We start from the raw sequence: 22396 nt of genomic DNA, 5'->3' as shown, positions 1-22396 counted from the left end.
TGACTTTCAGAATGCTCTGATAATGTGTGCAGTACTCTTCCTATCCTCCAACACCTGGAAAGTCTCTACTCCTGCATCTCACTATGCCCTCCCTATTGCTTTTTCTGTTTGCTGTTTCCTCACTCCTTTGTAAACGTTTCTGTACTCTCCAACTTCCCCACTCCCCTCCACTCCACCTTGCCTGTGTCCATACACTGCACAATTATTTATACACATCTCTCCCAACAACTTCTTTATCCCACAATAAAACGCACCCACACAAATCCTCTAGTCACACGCGCTCTCTATCTACTTCTTCATGCTGCTGGAGATCTCTCCTATCCTGGACCCAGCCCTATACACATCTGCTCTCACAAACGCCTCCCTGTCACCTCTTCACCCTGCTAATGGTGTTAGCCTATCTAATTTAATACTAACTAACCTTAAAACTCGCCTCACAAATCAAGCATCCAAATAGCCTGCACTCATGGTTATTGTCTCATACCCACAGTCACTCCTACCAACCCTTGTGGCCAAGCACTGCCATCTACAGCACTTAATCCCTCACCTGCTGTCTCTGCAAATCTCCTGTCATACCACTTAGATTGTAAGCTCTTTGGGGAAGGGTCCTTTTATATTTCCTTCCTTAATAATGTATTATAATTAATATGTAAATATAATTTATATAGAAAATATTTTATATAATTTATTAGTAATGCCATGTTATCACTTTAGCTTTGGTCCTTTTTTATTGTTCGGTCTGATTTTTGCTGGATTCTGTCAACACCTTACACAAACTCATTTAGGGCAACAATTATATGTGGTGTCAAGCACTGTGATACCTCACGCCCCATTCTTTTGAAGATGTCCTAGGGCACCAAAAAGTGTTTATGACATTAGCACTGCTTAGTAAATAAAGCAAATAAATAAACAAATAAATAAAGCGTTAACAAAAATGTGACCATAAATCCTTCTCTATGAAGATTACGGGGGTAATTCTATATATTCTCGAAGTAGCCATTCCATCCGTTTTCGACGGAAAATCCCAATTGAAATCACTTCAGATTATATAGAATTACCCCCTTAATCATCTTCACAGAGGAGGATTTACGGTAACATTTTGTTAAGACTTTATTTCTTTGCTTTATTTCCTGGTGTCTAGTAGGCACTAGGACACAAACACCCATGCTAGAAATGTACTTTTCTAGGAGTGTATATACAATTCTTAAATTGATCTCATCGCTCATGAAAAAAAAACTTCAATGATTCAATAAAGAGGGAAAGGGGGGGGGATCCTCAGGCGCGTCGTTCTGCTTGTAGCTCCAGGACATATGTGAACGTGGAAAAGATAGGGGACCACAATGAGGAATATTTCAACATTTATGGGTGCCTTAAATCTTAAGGAGGATATGTGGAAAATGGAAAAAGGGGACACACTCACATTAAATATCTGGTCTTGATCAGATGACTGATCCTCTGGTGTAGATGGGGGAAGGGACAGGGGGGAAGAGGGAAGGCCCCTTGATGATACCTCAAACAGGGAAAAAAGGAAAAAAGGGAAAAATAGTGTAATACCATTTATTAGTGTAAAATAAATAGAGATTAAAAACTCATAAGCGGAAAGTATTTTTGGCATAGAGAGGAGATATGTCCAGGCTTCACATAGCGTCCCTCTAGGAGATGGGTGGTCTTGTGTGGCCTGGATTCCAACTGGTAGAGTCTTTAGATGGTGCGTGGTGTTCAGCAAATGAAAGGGAAAGTTTCCACGAGCCTGTGCACGGACTGACAATTAGGCTAATTTGGTTGAGAAAAACAAGTTTTTAATTGATTTCAAGTTTGCAAGGTATATAAGGTAGCTGCTACCCCGGATGCACTTACGTCACTGAGGAAGCTAATGCGAAACGCGTCTGACGGTTTTTGGTCATCACAGGCCACCGTAGTGAGGAAATTAAGTTTTTCCAGCTTGGTACACATCTCGCCTGGAGCGCATGCGCATGCGCGACGGAACGGGAGCCGTGAAGGAAGTGTGTAAGGAGAGAAGCAGACAGAGAAGGACCCAGTCCGTGCACAGGCTCGTGGAAACTTTCCCTGTCATTTGCTGAACACCACGCACCATCTAAAGACTCTACCAGCTGGAATCCAGGCCACACAAGACCACCCATCTCCTAGAGGGACGCTCTGTGAAGCCTGGACATATCTCCTCTCTATGCCAATAATATTTGGCCGCTTGTGAGTTTTTAATCTCTATTTATTTCACACTAATAAACGGTATTACACTATTTTCCCTTTTTTCCCTGTTTGAGGTATCATCAAGGGGCCTTCCCTCTTCTCCCCCTCCCTCCCCCCATCTACACCAGAGGATCAGTCATCTGATCAAGACCATTTCCATTTTCCCCTTTTTCCATTTTCTACATATCCTCCTTAAGATTTAAGGCACCTATAAATGTTGAAATATTCCTCATTGTGGTCCCCTATCTTTTCTACGTTCACATATGTCCTGGAGCTACAAGCAGAACGACGCGCCTGAGGATCCCCCCCCCCCTTTCCCTGTCTACAACAATACAGAGGTTGGTGAATCACCTCTGAGAGACTCGGGCAGCGGGACTGTATTGTATGAAGGACTGAAGTCACAAACTTTACAATAGGACTATTGGCGCAACTATTCCATTTCTTTTAAAATGATTCAATAAAGTAGTAATCCATTCAATCCATATATTCTTATATTAGTGGGCTACTCGTTTTAGAGAAAAAAAACTTTAGGTAGTCCTCCAATTTAAGAAATAATCCCCTCTATTGCCTCCATAATTTTCTGGAACAGTTAAATGACGTGCAGTGTTCTCCCTATTTATTGGCAAAGAAATAATAACGTTGGCCGCGGTTATTTTCTCTCCAATTTCCAGGTACAATGGTATAGTAGCAAATATCTGTAGGACCAAGGGGGGCTGTGGGGTGTAATACAGCTTTAAGGTCCCGTCCCCTGCAAGAAATGTAGTTGCTCATCTTAATCATCATTCCAAACTGATCAATTGGGTGCGCAAATGAATAGCTAATCTCTTCATTCAGGAAAATGGTTCCATAAATTACAGCAGCAATGAAGTTAACATCTGATTTTGAGTGTGAAGCATTATTGTGCTGTTCAGGAACTGAACATATGCAGCGTATACATGCAGCGCTTGAGATGCGCATTTAGGGACGCAATTAGTTACTGTACATTTGCGCATGCACTACTAAGTTACAGCTGATGTGCGCGCCCACCGTGGGTTACCATGAACACGATCGGGTTGTTAGGTGACGCGCTAGCAGGCACGCTTGAACAGCTTATATACACACTGACCACAACTGATGACGGGTTCATCATTCAGTGAGTCTATTGGTACACATCAGTATCAGTGCTTTTCATTGGCCTTCAGGTTTAAGTGGGCTGTACCTGGGATTGTGATTTGGGTAGTTTATTATATTCAGGTGTTTTTGCACATGGAGGTGTGGGTATATATGAGTGTTCAGATCAGTCACTTGTGCACTGCCCTGAGGAAGCTCCCTCTACGAAGACAGAAACGTTGGCTGCCTGGATTTTCATAATACACATCTTTTTGGATTATATTTGTGGTGTGCTGTCTCTTTTCTGTCATCAGGATCACCCTGGTTACTACATACCAGCTCATACATAAGATACAAACCTTTGCATTGAGGAGCTCTTCTTCTACTGTCTTTCTCTGTGTTTCTTTCGTATCCGATTTCATTTGCCAACGAATAGCCCACTTTTTTAGATTGCTTAATATATTCACATGTTGTGTGCCAGAAAGCACCTCTTCAGAAACATTTTTTTCATTTCTGGCAACAGGATTAATCTACACAAAATTAGTACATAAAAGATAACCAAAAGATTAGTTGTGTGGCTAAAGGAAGTATCCCCTCAAACTGATGCATACATTTGTAATAGTGCCTCTATTACCCGGGGAGTTACATTGATTCTAGTATTTGACGGGCATCATGTTGGGAACAAATCTCCCCGCTCCCCCCCCCCCCCCCCCGCAGCCACTGGCACACCGCCCCCCCCCCCTTTTAAAGCTACCAGCCCAACCTGAGATAATCCTCAAGGTAAGCCTGATTTGTATATGTATTGGGGGTGTATTTTATATATGTATTGAGGGGGGGGGGTTGGGATATTTTTTTAGATGTATTGGGGGGTAGGGGTATATTTGTAGATCTATTGGGGGGTTGGGGTATATTTTTAGATGTATTTGGGGGAGTGGGGTACATTTGTAGATGTATTGGGGGGAGTGGGGTATATTTGTAGATGTATTGGGGGGGAGTGGGGTATATTTGTAGATGTATTGGGGGAGAGAGGGGTATATTTGTAGATGTATTGGGGGGGAGTGGGGTATATTTTTAGATGTATTGGGGGGTTAAGTAAAAGTTACGCGCTAAAAAAATATTTCTGTGGTAGGTGCGCTATGGGTGGGGGGGGGGCCTGCTCCTTTCATTTGTCCTGGGCCCCATGATTTCTGTTGGTGGCGCTGATCTCACACACACACAATCACACTCTCACAATCACACAACCCCCCCCCACACACACACAATCACACACAATTCCACACTCCCACACACACACACAATCACATACAATCACACACACACACACACACACACACACACAATCCCACACACACACAATCCCACACACACACACAATCCCACACACACACACACAATCCCACACACACACACACAGACACACACACAGACACACACACACAATCACACATCCCCCCTCTCCCTGCACTCCCACACAGACACATTCCCCCTCTCCCTGCATCAGAAGCTATCTGATTGGTTTACAGCCTGTCATATGGTGAGACCGTCGCTGTAAAAATCAAATTCTACTAACTACAGAGATTCACGTCGCTCCGTTGCGTGGTCGCTGTCACGCCTACTATAAGCGCATGCTACAGATTGAATGCATTTGTTTTGAAGCGACGTCGCGTCGCTGTCACCGTCACTATAAGCGCAGCCTTAGAAGCAGCCGCACGACAGGATGGCGGGGAGCGATCGTACAGCCTCAGAGGATCCAGCCCAACGCAATGAAGACTATGGGGTCGATGCACTAAGCAATCATAAAAAAAAATATCGCCAGAAATTTTAAATCACCATTTTTGTATGGTATGCAGAAAGGCCCGAATAGCAGTGATAGCAACATTTGAACAAATGGCGAGTAGCTGGCGACCTTATGATTGCTTCTCTGAAAAGGGCTCATCTGTGAATTAATTCTGCTGCAAAGAGAGAGGGAGCCGTCTCTCCTTGTGTCAATCTCGCCGGCAATTAATTTTTTTTAAATTAAATTTTTATTACTAGTATACATGAGCAAGGGGGTCTCCGGGGCAGAACCGCTTTGATTTCAGGTCCGGGGATCCCCTGCTTCCTAAGATACAGGCCCCGTTATGGGGTGCCTGTATCTCCTATGCATTGAAATGTCCCGGTCACGTGACGCGGGACATTTACATGAATAGGAGATACCAGCACCCCATAACAGGGCCTGTATCTCAAGAAGCAGGGGGTCCCTGGGCTCAAATCAACGTGATTCTGCTCAGGAGACCCCCTGCTCATCTAAACTAGCCTTAAAATTTATATTAAAATATATAGTAAGCACCAATACACAAACCACCCTCTGTGCCCCAACATAAAACCATTATTTATTTATTTGAACACACGATTGATAACATAGGCCGGCTGGGGTGCCCGTATGGTCCCCACGGTGTCTGGGGGTCCTCAGGTGGTTCCTTATGGGTCCCCACTGGCCTGCTGTACCATTCCTGTTGTAAAAAAAAATTAAAGATGGCCTACATTTCAATAAATACACCTCTCACCCCGCCCCCTCCAAACACGTACACTACAGTAATGTGCAAAATAACTATTATCCAGATATGGATAGATTATTTGCCCATTATTAAACAAAACATTAGCCAGTCAGCATAAATAAATTAAATAAAACTGTTCAACTAACCCCTGCCATTATGGAGGGCATCCTCGTCAGCATACTGCAGTGCCATGTCTTCCGATGCCAGAAAGAATACATAAAAAATACAATCTAATGGCCTCTAACCTCTTAATCACCTTAGAGATTAATAACCGCTATAGTAATTAAGGGGTTAACCCACCCTCCCTTGCTACCCACCCAGGAGGCCAAACCACCCATCCCAGACCCACTATACCCACCCGGTACCCATTGATTGGCATATTAGTTCATGATACCCATATAATATGGGCATGATAAGCTACTATAGCAGTCAATGGTCACCCTAATACAAAAGCACGTATGTCCAAAATACACAATAACAAATTAAAACAATAAAGATGCTGTTTTCTCAAAGGCACACGCTATCTGGGATAGCCACAGCCACAAAAGGGATCCACAAGCCCGCATATATACAGATGCACTACAACAGGCTCGCAATCCAGGTACACCCACATGGAGAAACCCAGCTCCCCACACTAGCCAGCAATCATCCACACCAAGGAAGAGGCGACTGCAAGATCCCTCCCGACAACCACCATTGCACCAAACACACACTCCGCACATAGGTCAAAAACACACGAACGATCCCACTCGACCTTACAATCCAACGCTGCAAACATAAACGATGGAGAGGGCACCATACCAGGACGCGACCAACCACACCCTCCACAAGACCAACACACCGATGCGTCAGCCCTAGCAAACATGGTCAAAGTACACAATAGGTGTGATATGGTACAAACAGGACTTACCAACATCGACGACCGTCCTGAGAATTACAGAATATGGAAGTCCACATTAAAGGGTGCAATTAAGAGTCTGGGCTTCTCTGCAAGGGAAGAACTCAACTTACTGACCAAATGGTTGGGAAAAGAATCTGCAGAGCATGCGAAGAGGCTCAGGGCAGCAAACGTAAACTGCCCCCAAATAGGTCTCGACTTAGTATGGGAAAAGCTAGAGGAGTGCTATACTAGCCCTGAGGCAGTCGAAGATGCACTCTTCAAGAGAGTCGACAACTTCCCCAAAATTATGGTCAAAGACTATTCGAAGTTACGAGAGCTCAGAGATCTGCTGCAGGAATTGGCGTCTTCAAGAGCAGACCAATCACTATCAGGTCTCAACGTCTTAGACTCCGCTCGCAGGGTGAAACTCATTTTGGAGAAGCTACCTTACAACCTCCAAGAAAGATGGACTTCACAAGGTTCAAAATACAAAAGGGAGAAGAAGCAAGTCGCCTTCCCACTTCTCATTCTTCTTGAGCTTTATTCATGAAGCAGCCAGGACAAAAAATGATCCCATCTTTATCCTAGCTACACCAATCGCACCCAGTGCAAGCAACCTAAAGAATGAAGGACCGGTGACAAGATACAGTAGCTCCAGAACGCCTATCTCGGTCCACAGCTCAGACGTGGCTCCTAAAACATCTACACGTCCCAATCATTCTACCGCTCCAAGCAGGGGACCAAAACAAGGAATGCCCCATACACACGAAGCCACACCCACTTAACAGGTTTGGGTTTTGGGTTTAGGATGAAGGCCATTGATGAACGCAAGAACATACTTAGAGAGTTCGGAGTTTGCTGCAGGTGCTGCGCTTCCATAACTGATCTATTCAAAGACTGTAAAGAAGCCTTCAAATGAACAGTGTGCAACAGTGACAAGCATGTAATATCTCTACATCCAGAGGTGCTGATACGTGACCAACTCAACAACCCTTCCTCCATGGCAAAGCATGGCGGGAAGGAAGGAGAAGAGAAGTCAACATCTGTCACATCCCTATGCACCAAGGTTTGCGGAGAAGGACGTGACCAAAGGTCCAGCTCCAAATTATGACTTGTTGCATTATACCCCAAGAGACAACCTGAGAGGGCTTTTAGGATGCAAGCAATCATCGATGATCAAAGCAACAGATCATTAGTAAAGTCAGAGTTCTTTAGATTGTTCAACTTGCAAGACAATTCCTCCCCCTACAAACTCAGAACATGCGCAGCACTGACAACAGGGAGGAGAGCAAATGGCTATACCATACATTCCGTGGATGGCAGAGTAAAGATACCTCTCCCTACACTCAAAGAGTGCAATCAAATGGCGGCAAACAGGAACGAGATTCCCACATCAGATGTGGCACGTCATCACCCACACCTTAGGGAAATAGCTGACCGCATCCATCCGATAGAACAAGATGCCAAGATTTTGCTACTGCTCGGCAGTGACATCCTGGGAGTGCACAAAATCCGCGAACAGCGCAACGGACCCCACAATGCCCCATTTGCTCAAAGACTTGACTGAGGATGGGTGATAGTGGGCAATGTATGGATAGGCAAAGTTTAGAAGTATCTCAGAACATCCAGGGGGAGCATATGGAGGAATGAGAAAACAAAACAAGATACACAAATATAAGTGCAGACGTAATGCAGTGGGTGGATAAATATAGCAGTGTCTTGGCTCATATAGCTGTTCTACTCACTGGACTAAAGAGTAAATGTAGGCAGTTGGCAAATTGGGTTGCCACCCTTGAAGGTATCTAGGCACCGGACCCCCTATCGATATTCCGTCAGCAAATACCGCATGTATAAAGAGAGGGAAAACTACATAGTGCGATCAATATGTAAACTTTATATAAAAAATTAATAGGTAAAAAATGCGCACTTACAATGTGCTAATAGAATAAAAGCATTTATCACAAAGTGTGAATAGGAGATGTCCCGAGCAGCTTACCGCCTCCCCTGGGTCATCAGGCTGGCTGCCACGGCTCTGTATCCTGGATCGGAGCCTCCCTCTGTGCGCCCGTCTGATCCTCTGACGTCACGGCTGCAGGGATAGGTTTTGCTACGGGTCGCCTCCAAGACCAAAATAGGTCTGCTGGTTTACTGAGTATACAGAGCCGTGGCAGCCAGCCTGATGAAAACCTGGCCCTCTGTGAAAACCGGTCCCAGTCTGTAAACCAGCCCCTGTCTAAAGATCAGTATATATTTGAGACTGCCTCCGCCTAAAACCCAGTCCCTGTTTATTGGCCTAACCCCGTCTGAGAAACAGCTCCGTAAAGAACTCCTGATTAAGGCCCAGCGCCTAGAGAGTTAAAACAGACTATGATTTCCTATGTTCCTGCCCCTGGCTCCCCTGTGACCTGGGGAAACGTGAAACTGGCACATACTCACAATTTGTTTCATGAATTATCCCTATTGTTGGACCAGCACATAAGAGAGCAGGATCCTATCCTTGCCTGTGATGCTGTTATGGGACTGCTTCCCTGCGCTACCAGTCCTGTTGCTAAATCCTTGCGGTTACCTCCTTCTCCTGGAAATTACCAAGCTGATTTTGTTCCACTTAAGCCTAAGGAAGAAGCTGCCATGGTCCCTAGTCCTGATTTAACCTCCCTGTCTGAAAGCCGGTCCCTGTCTGAAAGCCGGTCCCTGTCTGAAAGCCGGTCCCTGTCTGAAAGCCTGTCCCGTCCTGAAAACCTGACCCTGTGGGGAAAAAATGACCCATTTCTCTGACTCTCATGCAGGATCTGCTTTTACCCATGCTACTTCTCAACCTCTGGGTTTAAAGACAGACCTTGCATATTATGCTCCTCCTAAAGATCAAGCTACAGAGCCTGTTGGTATTTACTGCTTTCACCGCTCTGCCCCAACTAAAGTTCCCACTCCAGAGACCAGCGTCACTGTCTCTAAAACCTTTGCAGCACCTAGTGTTACCCCTCCAGTTTCTCAAAAAGTTGAAATCCTTGTCTGTGTCTCTAAATCTCTTTCCTTAGAGACTTCCTTTCCTGCATTGACAGATCAGGTTTCCAACTCAAAGTTCTCTTTCACTCTTTCCACAGCAAGGTTTCAGCCCCCTGTTACTGTATCTCAGAATCAAGTTTCTAAGTCAAAGTTGCCATTTTCTCCTTTCCCTGCAAAGTGCCAAATTCCTGTGTAGTCCTGGTAAGAAATAGGGCTATATGTCTATCCTCCTACTGGTATAAGCCCTGCTAAGGGCAGGCTGCCAGTAGTTATAATGGTCTTTCCCCACATCAAGCCCTGCTTGGAGTGGTGGAGGTAGGCCACCTGACATCATGAAACGGAGGGCTGGCTAAAGTTAGTGTGTCAGTTCCTGTCAGTGACAGGGAGTTAGTGTTAGTGTCAGAGAGAAGTGCATGAAGTGCACAGCTGGAGGAGAACTGGCAGGCCCTGCTTAGAGCTGCTAGGTGGACCAGTGCCTCTCACCCTGCCTAGGGGGTGAGGGAAGAGCTAGCCCCACCCTAAGCGCCCGCGGCTTGGGGTGGAGGCAGGGACACAGTGAGCACACACAGACCATCCTGAGGGTGTGCAGTCTGGGGAGAGAAGACCCTGTACCTGATACCAGCGTGTTGCTGTGATTGCAGCTGCTGCTGCTGTGTGCTGCTGTGAATAAAGAGAGCTGCTGCTACTTTTATACCACACCATCGCGGGAGACTCAGGCCCTCCTGTTGCCAGCAGGTATGCACCACCCAGACACATGTAGCCAGACCTTAGTACACCCTAGGGGGTCCGATCTGCGACCGGGGGGGGGGATCTGAGGGCTACAGTTGGAGGCGCTGCTGAGATGTAGTAACCGGACAGGTTTTCAGAGAAGCAGAGCTGGAAGCGCTAAGTGCACCTTCCATGCGAGTACTGCAGAAAGTAGGGCGCAATTGCACATCAGGGGTAGTCAGGGGAGCGTGGACTCTCGCACAGTACGCCCTGTGTGCCCTAAGAGGGTGTTGTAAATTGGGTGCATGGCTATTGCTGTTCTAGTCCCTTGAGGCAGATAGTGTGAGGCAACTGGGGGGGTTAGCCTGTTAACTAGTCCAGGGACCATGGCCCAGGGCCCGCACTATGAGTGGCCAACAGTACGAGACGCCCAGTACTTAGGGAGATGCCCGGTACACTAGCCAGCACCTAGACAGCACACCACAGAGTACTTGTAGGAACAGTCAGCGAGTGCGGTGCACAAGAAGGAGTTCTGCCTAGCCTGGGGTATGCCATACATCATATCGTGGGTTAAAGCATACAGGGAGCAGTCAGAGAGCAGTCAGTGTCTAGGAACATGTTGCACAACAGACACTGAGAGTAGCGCTATTGTGGGCTCACTAAAGATGGCGGCCGCAGATACATGTGCTCTGCGGGGCATGGAGGAGTTAAAAATGGCGACAGCAGCGTCATTCACGACCCAACAGTTAGCAGCCGATCCAAAATAGTGACTACCGCCAAGCCTAGATCGCGCACGTTCCACGTGCAAGCAGGCTGCAAGAGAAATGTGGCGAGAGATGTGCAGGGGTTTGGCGCCAAACCCAGATCCCCAGCCAAAAGAGCGGAGCGGCGCGAAAGCCGAAAGCCCACCCACCTGTGCAGTGACTGGCCGACAGACAAAGCCACGTCATCCAGAGCGAGAGAGTGCCCCTCCTCTTGTTTCCACCAGAGGGAGGGGGCACGACCAGAGCCAATCAAAATTGTCCTGACCGGAGAAAGGAGAGACAGGAAGTGAGAGCGAGGAACTTCATTTCTGCTTGACTATTGAGGAGAAAGGAGCTGCAGAACTGAACTGTTCAACCCCCGCGCAAAAGATGGCTGATTTGAACACCTTGAGAAAGAGCGGAAGCTCGAAACGCGTTGGTGGGGGCCCTAGGGCTCATCCTTATTATCATGCTCTGATCCAATAAACCTTATTTTTATTGGGAACACACTCTCCAGCAATTTTTTCCGGTAGTGCTCCATCTCTCCCTGCTGAACCTGTCTACTACTCTGGAGTACCGGCAGCACACACCTATGAAGAACCCACTGAAGACCCATCTGCAAAAAGTGAGTAAATTACTCCAGTTAACACCACAGGAATCCTTTTCAATGTTACAGACCAGACACAAGCAAGTGTGAGTATTCATCATTACAAAAGTGTTACTCTTCTGGTATATTGATCAAATGGATGTGATGTTTCAGATTATAGAAGGCCCATTAAAGTGTGGGATATCTCTGGGAATGGATTGATTTTTTCATTATATTGTTACAACCTATATTGGTCAGGTCTATGTTAGAGCACCATACAGCTTTGTTTTGCTCTTGATTTGAACATGACCCCATTTCAGTTTCCAGGAGGCTTCCTGGTTGTGGAGGTTGACGGCCGAGAGTATCTCCGGTGCCTGTGCGTACACTGCAGGACACCCGGACCAGCCCCAAGTGACAGCACAATGCCCTCAATGTGGCACGTTCTACTTGTGGCCTGTCGAGCTATATCCTATGCTAAAGACACCATGAAGTGCCTCTCCGGGAACCCTAACGGAGGTGGCGGAGACGGAGGAGAAGGCTGTCCTGGTTCCCTGTATCACCGCTGAGGTGGGAACTGAGGCCCAGCCAAGCAGAGATGTATCAGAGAGGAACGCGACCGCAGTGGAGGTACCAGAGCGGGCTCGTTTCATACCACTACCCACTGGCGGTGCAGCAAGAGATCCAGGTGACTCCCAAGTGGAGGAACCAGCAAAGGCGTCTTCGGAGGAAGGAGGTGGCCTATCATCGGTGGCGATGCACCTACCGGCGAACCACCCCAGCTGTAATAAAGATGGCGGCCCATTTACCGGAGAGAGGGAGCAGACGAGTCCGAACACCCCCGATGGTGAGCGCTGGTGCGGCCTGAGCCGCTTAGAAGTCCCCCGACGGTGGCGACTCCCAGTGCGGCGGAGATAAGATCCGAGACGGCTCCGGAGGAACCAACTATCACCAGCCGGCAGCGGAACGATAAGGAGACACCTCCACCCCCTTACTCCCGCCAGGCGAAGACGGCACCTGCAGAGGACGAGAGAGAAAGGCTTGCGGCCTACATGCCCGTCCGCGGTCCGGATGGTCCACCACCGCCCCTTCCAGTCCTCGACGCACTTCCGGTGCGAGACCATGGAGTGGATGGAGATTCCGCGGCCACCAGCGATGATGTCACTTCCAGGTCCGACAGGCGCAGAGGCCCTGAAGTTTTGTTTTCAAAGAGAGGAGCGGCCATGGCAGCCGCGCTTGCGGCACTGAAGGCCCAAGGCGTTACCAGAGGAGCATGGAGCGCGCCGGAGAGGGCAAGTCGTAAGATGCCCACTGGTCGTGGCATTGCCCGACTCATAGACACTGTACCGGACATTGCCGATTCCCCAGTCACTGCCCCTAGCGCCACTGCCCCGGCCACTGCCCCTGGCCCGTCACGAGTCAGGTCACAGGGTCCTAGCGGGGTTAAGCTGAGCAAGAACCCCAAATATTCTACCGATTGGAGGGATTGGGAACTCAGTGATGAAGGGTCTGATGGGGAGATACCGTATGATAATGTTATTCGTGTGCCTAACCCTGTTCCGTTTTCTCCTGCACCTAGAGGTAGGGCCCGAGGGTCCCATACTACTGCAGAAGTGGATTCTGGAAGAACAGAAGTGCATAGGATGAACCCCATGATTTACACCGATGAGACAAGAGGTAGACGCAAAGGCTCGCACTCTACTGAGGCGACGACGTCAGGTGTATCCTCACAGGCAGAGTCAGAAACTGATATGGGGGTGGTATCAGGGTATGAGCATCAAGACAAGTGGTGGGCACCGCTGTTTATGGGGTACCATGCAGGTATGGACCATACCCGGTTCTGACTAATCAAAAACCATATAGTTGACCATTGGTGGGCTGTAGGCACCTTTTCTCCCCAGGAGGTTGCTGACGAACTGGATAAACGGTATAGTGACATTGAGCAAAAGTTAATCATTCCCAAGGGTCCCGCTATACTATATGATGATGTGGCCCCAGAGGAGCCTCAGTTTTGGGTACTGCCAAGCAGGGCAGGTGACCGAAAGCTGACCAAGCTCAGCAGAGCAGACAGAGCCATAGTGGCCAGGTATAGGCAGTCCCATGGCTATGAGTTCTCTTATGTACCTGAGCCCATTATGTTAGAAATAGAGGAGCAGAGAGATACCTGGCTCCGGGAGGCTGTTATGGAATACCTTCGAACTAAGTTCGGTACGGCGGCCTATCATAACTAGGACAAAGTCTGTGATGTTATACGGGCATGGAGTGTTGGGAGGAGTATCTACATGCATAGCGTGGTGTATCGGCCGGAGTATGGGTCAGTACATCCAAACAATGGAAAAGTTACGATCACAATGGGCAGGAAGTTGGAAAGCCTGACCCGCGCCATTACTACTAGTTAGGTTCTATATGTTGGGAGTTACCGTGTCTTTAATTCGCCATCTGGGTGGGACATTCTGAAGTATGGGCACTAATAAACTGTGTTTGTTTTCCAGATTGTTCACCTGCAGGATGGTACTGCCAAAATTAGGTCCAAGTGGGGACCATTGGATTCCACCTGAGGGAGAGTGTAGCCCTGGTAAGAAATAGGGCTATATGTCTATCCTCCTACTGGTATAAGCCCCGCTAAGGGCAGGCTGCCAGTAGTTATCATGGGCTTTCCCCACATCAAGCCCTGCTTGGAGTGGTGGAGGTAGGCCACCTGACTGTGTCTAAGGCAAGAGACACAGGGGAGGGGTCTGCTGACATCATGAAGGGGAGGGCTGGCTAAAGTTAGTGTGTCAGTTCCTGTCAGTGACAGGGAGTTAGTGTTAGAGTGTCACAGAGAAGTGCATGAAGTACCAGTTTGCACCAAGCACGTACGTTACAATGGTGCATCTCAGACACATAGCCATTTATTTCCACCAAACGCTTGGTGGGGAAGTTGCTGTCACGGCTGGCATCTATGCAAAGGTTGCACACTGTCGTGAAATCAGAGGCAAAAAAATCTGTTCTCCGACATGTTCAGAAAGAAACATATGCAGAAGAGATCAGTTGCAGGGACTTTAACTCAAAGGACATGTAAAAACACCAGTGTAGGTAGGTGAAGTGCCTTGCCAACATATTCTGGGAGTGCTGGAGGCGTGAGTATCTTGTTACACCCCAGGAACGCCACAAATGGCAATCTGTCAAACAAGACATCCAAGAAGGAGATGTTCTCGTTAAAAGATAAACAGGTAGCATGGAACGAGTGGCCTAAGGGCCTTATCATTAAGAACATCCCTAGTGCGGATGAAAGGGTCCGCAAGGTCAAAGTAAGAGTCACTAAACAAGGAACTGCGAAAACCTGTCAGGCCTATTACAGAGACTATCCTTCTAATGTCTAAATTCGACTCCATCAAGTAAGAATCGGTCACCCGTTCTTTGGACTCCTAAAGCCATCCTTTACTGGTGCACCCCTTGCCAAAGGGGATCTTGGAGCCAGTGGTACCGGCGGGCACCACGTTATTATATGAACATGGACTTTATACATTGTTACTGTATTTTATATGCTCCACATTTATGTTATATATAGTGGTATCTACTGATACCAGACAGGGAGTGTCCTGGAACAGGATTGTATATTTTCTGTGTATTTTTTGTGCTCCAGGCTGCCAGCTCTCTCCAGGGAAAGTTACATGTTTCCCTGTTCTGAAGCAGCCAGTGCTGCTGTGTAATTGCAACAGTTCTTACTACAGTGGCGACCAACTTTATTCTAACTCGGCTAGCTCCGCGAATTTCAGAATATCCCGGTGATGTGCGGTTTTGTGTCGTTTTCTCCCGGGGTGTATTGCGTTATTTTCGCGGCTCTGATTTAAGCATTTTATTCCCGCTGGCTGCAATACTGCAATGCCGTGTAAAAACGCATGGGGGCGTTTGCGAGCTGTTGTCTTTGAAGCCGAGAAATTCATGAATTGTAATGCAGTATATACTGTATATATACAGTATATACTGTATAACAACAACCCCTATAACCCCTAACATACACATACAGTACTGTATATGCACATCAATGATACTATAGGCCGTCCCCTAGCGAGATGTGTTTGCAGCAGAGAACCGCTGCTCTCTCTGCGCAAACATCGGCACATTAAAAATTATTTAAAATACATTTTTATTCATAGTGTAGATGTGCAGGGGGTCTCCGGAGCGGAACCGCGTTGGTTTCAGGTCCGGGGACCCCCTGATTCCCGAGATACAGCCCCCTTTATGAGGTGCTGGTATCCCTCTGCATTTAAAGGTCCCGATCACGTGACAGCGGCATGTAAACCAAGCAGAGGGATACCGGCACCCCATAAAGGGGCCTGTATCTCGGGGAGCAGGGGGTCCCCGGACCTAAAACCAAAGTGGTTCAGCTCCGGAGACCCTCTGCACATCTACAGTATGAATAAAACACATATATAAATAAACACTCATTCCTTACCTTTGCGGCTATGTGCTATGGTAACGAAGCAGCATGAATGTATTTTTAATAATATTGTACAGTGAGCAGGGGGTTCCCTGAGCCAGAAATCAAAGCTCAAGGGACCCCCTGCTCCTGCACAATATTATTAAAAATACAGAAATGCTGCTTCATTACCATAGCTGATAGCCGCTAAGGCAATGAAGGGGTTAACCCACCGTGCCCGCTTTATTGTGGGTAGCGGGGGTGGGTGAAGGGGGTATTTGGCCCTTGGTGTGAGTTTAGGATTTGCGGGGGGTTGCGGGTGCACTTAACCCCTTCACGGCCGTAGCAGTTAATACCGCTACGGTCATGAAGGGGTTAACCCCTCCCGCTACCCCCCCGCAAGCCCTAAACAACCATCGTTGGGGCTAATACCCCCTTTACCCACCCCCGCTACCCACAATAAAAAAAATTCACACACAGCAGCAGCACAATTAATAAATAAATCTAAATAAATAAATAAATACATGAATATAAATAAATAAATTTAAATAAATAAATAAATTTAAATAAATAAATAAATACATTTAAAATACAAGTGCCTGGTTTATTGTGGGTAGTGGGGTTGGTTGAAGGTGGTATTTGGCCCATGGTGGGTGTTTAGGCCTTGCAGGAGGGTAGCGGGAGATGTTAACCCCTTCACTACAATAGCGGTAGGAATGAAGGGGTTAACCACTCCTGCTACCAACCCGAGAGACCTAAACACGCACCCTTGGGGCAACTACCCCTTCACCCAATCCCTCTACCCCCAAGAAACATTAAAATACAACACTACTACCCACCTCCTCTACCACCAACAGCCCCCCCCCCCCCAACACATACATTACAATATTGGGCAACATTACTATTATCCAGATCTGGATAATAGCTCATTTGTCCATTGAAAATAAAATATTATCCTGCCAGCATAAAGTAAATAAAAGTTCTACTTATCCCTGTCAGGATGAAGGCCGTCCTCATCACTGTCCTCCGTGTCCATGTCCTCCATGGGCAGCATCAGTACAATCAAAAAACAAACAAATGGCTACTAACCCCTTAATCACCTTAGCGGTTAGTAAACACTATAGTAACCCCTTCCCGCACTACCCACCCGGGAGGCCTAACCACTGATTAGCATAGTGGTACATCATGCCCATACAATATGGGCATGATTTGCCACAATGGCAGTAAATGGGCAACCTATCAAAAAACAGTACAAAAAAACACAACAATTAAAAAAAAACAAGCACCTAAACACAAAAATTAAATAAACCAAGCACATAAACACAATTAAAAAAACAAGCATCTAAACAACACTACAATTAAAAAAACAAGCACCTAAACAACACAACAATTAAATAAACCAAGCACCTAAACAACACAACAATTAAATAAAAAAGCCCTACAAATACATAACTATTAACTAAACACACAACACAAAAATACAAAACATAACAATTAATTAAAACCAAACATTTGATAAATGCATTGTCTGTCACAGTTTTTATTTATAGTCCGAAATGGTCTTAGAGAAGAACATTGGAAGTCAATGGGCAACCTAAAAAAAAATATACACAATTAAATAAAATACAATCAATGTTTTTCTTACTATTGATGTCCTTACCCCCATCCTACACGAGGACCAACTCATTACCCTCGACACAATGATCCTCAACAATCGATGCGAAGAAGTCTGTGATCAAATCTTGATTGAAGAGATGTCTCCCAGGTAAGGTCTTCATTATTTTCTTTTTTCTTCATTCTTTACTTCTTTCTTCAGTCTTTTCTTCTTTATTTTCTTTCCTTCTGTCTTCTTTAGTTGTAATCAAATAGGTAGATGTTGTCGTTGTCTGCTTCTTAAGTTGAAATGAGATGGGAAAGGCCTGTAACGTCACATTTGAGTGTCAGATGGTACAGCCCCAATCTGATTGGATGCTGTACCATGTGAAGGGGTTATTTATTTATTTATTTAAAGGATGTGAAGTCATCTTCAAGGGAAGTATGTCAAATCCTTAAAAAAATGGCTGCCATCACATGGTACTACAACCAACCGGATTGTGAGATATACCATGTGAGACATCCCATGCTACACCCCAATCCGATTGGTTGAAGTACCATGTGACCGCTTTGATTTTTTTAAAGGATGTGTTGTCATCTTAATGGGATGTCAACTCTTTTTTTAAAATGGCTGGCATCACATGGTACTTCAACCAATCTGATTGTGAGTGTACCACATAGTATATCTCACAATCCGATTGGTTGAAGTACTAAGTGATGGCAGCCACTTTTTTTAAAAGGATGTGACATCATCACTTTAAGATGCCGTCACATCCTTTAAAAAAAATGGATCCCTTTATGATGACGTCACATCCTTTTTAAAAAAATGGAAGATGTCACATGGTACTTCAACCAATCGGATTGGGGATGTACCATGTTTTTTTAATTGTTGTGCCCCGGGTGGGTAGCAGGATTGGTTAACCCTTTTACCATAGCAGTTACCACAGCTATTGAAGTGAAAGGGTTAATTCCTCCCGCAACCTTTCCAGCAGGCCTAACCACCCACCCTGGGACAACAACCCCCTTCATCGACCCCCTGTAACCCGAAGAAACCGGGTACTCGTGTTTAACCCTTCATTGCCTTAGCCGCTAAAGTAATTAAGCTTTTTTTAATTTACATTTTAATACTAGTGTACGGGATCAGGGGGTTTCCGGAGCTGAACCACATTCATTTTTTTTGCTTCCCGAGTTCAGGCCCCGGTATGGGGTACCGGTATACCTATGCAATGTTGGGGTACCGGTATACCTATGCAATGTTTCAATCTCCTGCGTCTGTGACAGGGACATTTAAATGCATAGGAGATACTGGCACCCCATACCGGGGTCTGTAACTCGGGAAGCAGGGGGTTCCCGAGGCTGAAATCAATGCGATTCAGCTACTGTGACCACCTGCTCCCGTACAATGGTATTAAAATGTTAATAAAAACATTGCGATCGCCTGTGAGTGCTGTGCAGGGAGAGGTGTCTCTCTCTGTGCAGCTCTTACAGACTGCGGGCAAATCGTATGGGGCAGAACTTTGAGAGAGGCTGAGATCACAATGCTGCTACGGGTATTGGCATTTTCCTGTCTCGCGGTTTGAGACTTGTGGAAATGGTTTCAGATTCTTTCTGAATACAGTGATAACACAAATGACAAATCGGTCAGTGGGAACATGCCACATCGTTCGAGATGGCAGCAAAGCTATCAAACCTACTAGAATAGGCCCCATTGACTTTGAATACAATTACCCTAATTTTGAAGCAGGGGTGCCTGGTTTTAGTTCCTCGTGACCTTGGGCAAGTCACTAGAATCTCCCTGTGGATTGTAAGCTCTACAGGGCAGAAACTCATTGCACCTGCAAAATGATATGTACATTGCTGTGTTTACATTGTCCAACATTATCATCTATTATTATTATTATTACTACGTTTTATATATATATTGTGACAGAGTCACTGACTCAGTAGGCTGGAACAGTGAATGGAGAGATGCTGCAGCCAGTTCACAGAGTGTTAATCTCCTCAGACAGAGACAGCACAGCTGAAGACAGGGGCTGAACTCATCAGTGAAACAAGTGCTTTAAAAAGCAGGAAGTTGCACACAAGTTGAGCTTGTTTTTCCACGTGAGGGTGGAGAGACGTCTCCCGGCTAGGAAGCCGTAGCTGTTGCTCTGGTCCCCCAGTCCTGCGAGGAGCTTTGCTGCTGGGACCAGCTGGGACCCCAACCCAGGATAAAAGATACAGATTGCTGCGAGCTGGACACAGCCTGCTCCCCGGTACCGTGTTCCTGTTTGCTGTTGGAGCTGCATTACAGATAAGACTTTATGATACTTATTGGTTATACTTTGTGTAGCATATGTTTTGGGCATAACCATATTAGCTGGCTGCCCTGTTTGTAAGGTTCAAGAAGTGAGTTAGTTTCCCTAACGGGAACAGGCTTTATTTTCTAGAAAGTAGTTTCTTAAAGGGACAGTGCACCCGTACTTATTTTGGTTGTGGCTAATAAACCACTACCGTTTAAAGTTTCCCATCATGTCTAGCGTCTTACTGACCCTGCCGCGAGGCCGTCCTGCCACAATATATAAAACGGAAGTAGCCGTGTTAGTCCAGTTTCAGAATAAATGAGTTCTTCAGTATTAGGTGATACCTTTTTTATTTGGACTAGCAATTTATGTCATAGGACAAGCTTTCCAGAGGTTTCCTCTCTTCCTCAGTTCAAGCAATACTGATATACAAAGGTTTTGGTGACTTAGACAGGGATTGGAAAAAAAAAAAAAAAGAAGAAGAAAGAACAGAGAGGCACTGGAGGGGTGTTAAAACAGAGATAAGGAAGGTGACAATTGGGGATGGAGGGGGGGCTGTACATCCACAGCAGCACAGAGGGGGAAGAGAATGCTGGGGGGGGAAGGTATAGGATGGCACAATACCCGGGAGGACCATTACAACAAATTCTGATAGTGTGTGAGAAACCCCATGTCTGCATTAAGTCCACTTGTTTTGGTGTCAAAGAGTCTTATCATTCTGAGCTCAAATGTTTTCCGTTCTTGGGTGCGTTTGAACATTCCATTGAGGATTTTGATTTTTAAAATCATTTATGGAATGATCTGGTTGTGAGAAATGATGTCCCTCTGGTGAGCAGTATCTTCCTTCTACGTGGTGGAGTATGCAGTGTCTGTGCATATTCATTCTGCCTGTAGTTTTTGGTTGGTTTCCCCAATGTAGCATTCTTGGTCACATTTGTTGCATTGAATCATATACACTACATTCCTGGATGTGCAGCTGTATGATCCTTTAACATTGAATGTTCCATTGTTGCGACAGGCTGTGGGATCTTGGCATATATGTTTGCAGAGTTTGCAATGTGTTGTTGCACGGTTTTGTGCCATTATCGGTGTCTTTAAGTTCGTTGTGAAGTATTCTGTTGACTAATTTCTGTTTGAGGTTTGGTGGTTGCCGGAATGCAAGAATGGGAGGTTTGGGAAAGATTTCTTTTAATGTCACATTCTCTTCCAGCATGGGTTGCAGATCTTTGATTATTTTTCATATTCCCTCTAGGGTAGAGTTGTATGTGGCCACTAGTGGTATGCGTGTGGTAGGTTCTCTCTGTCTGTATTGTAGCAGGTGTTCTTGTGGGGCTTTTAGTGCAGATGTAATAGTTTTGGCAATGGTCTTAGGTTTGTATCCCTTCTGTCTGAATGATTCGGTCAGGGTTGTGAGATGCCTGTTGTTTCTGTCTTCAGTGTTAGAGCATATGCTCTTGCTCGCTATCTCTCTCTCTCTATCTATCTATCTATCTATATAGTGAACAAGAGAGAGAAAAAGCGAATTTTAGTAAAAAAGAAAACAAATATCTAATAAGGGGTGGGGTTGTGTGTCAGATATCACCCCTTGCACGTAGCCCCCCATGAGCTCACGATGGCATTGGTGTGCTTTACTAGTAGGGGTGGTCTGTGGAGCAATACTGATAGATTAGAGTAGGGGTGTACTGGGACAGGGCGTGACTCTGGTTCCCCTCTGAGCCAGTCACCACTTGGGTGCGGGTCGGCTTTCGCGCCAGACCCTTGCAGAACTTTGCAACAATTGAGCATGCAACCTTTTTTCAGGCTGCTCGCACACTTTCCAGTCTTGGCAAGAGATGCCATCTTGACTGACGAACTTCACGTGGTGTGTTCCCGAGCAGAAGAACCACCATTTTGAGTTCACTGTTGTACAGGACCATGTGTCCCACACGATTCCGACCAGAATCAGTTCTCTGTAGTTCATTACAGCAGATGGTTTTACTGTCTACCAAGCATAGGTGTACCCCAGCTAGCAAAACTCCTTCTGATACACTGCACTCGGTCACAGTCCATTATGAGCACTCTGTGGTTTACTGTGTGTCGACGGCTAGTGATACTATGGTATGGTTCTTCAAGCAGAGAAGTATAGGCACCTGAATACGGTAGTCACTTCCCCTAAGACACCAACCCAACAGTACCTTACATGCCACCCTGTCTGGCCCTGATACCCTAGTCTCCTTCAGGTGATCCTGATCCCTGGCAACTAGATCCCCTCCAGACATCCTATACTGCATCAGCTGCAGGGTGACTTAGAACAGCAATAGCCTTTCTGTCTCAGTACAGATCATCCTGCAGGTCAACATAGGCTGGAGCTCCATGGCCGAGGTGGGCC

At 46.3% G+C, this 22396-nt stretch overlaps 1 protein-coding gene across 1 annotated transcript in view; it reads right to left on the bottom strand.

Annotated features, from left to right (window-relative positions):
- The window catches only part of DCDC2C (doublecortin domain containing 2C), a 289074-nt gene that overhangs the window by 24414 nt on the left and 242264 nt on the right, over positions 1-22396 (bottom strand). The window contains exon 9 of the mRNA XM_075595053.1: positions 3657-3827. Coding sequence (XP_075451168.1) covers positions 3657-3827 — 171 coding nt within the window. The remainder of the gene's footprint in view (positions 1-3656; positions 3828-22396) is intronic.

The sequence above is a fragment of the Ascaphus truei genome, chromosome 4, assembly GCF_040206685.1.
Source record: "Ascaphus truei isolate aAscTru1 chromosome 4, aAscTru1.hap1, whole genome shotgun sequence".
Lineage (NCBI taxonomy): Eukaryota > Metazoa > Chordata > Amphibia > Anura > Ascaphidae > Ascaphus > Ascaphus truei.
This window is presented reverse-complemented; position numbering and strand designations above follow the sequence as displayed.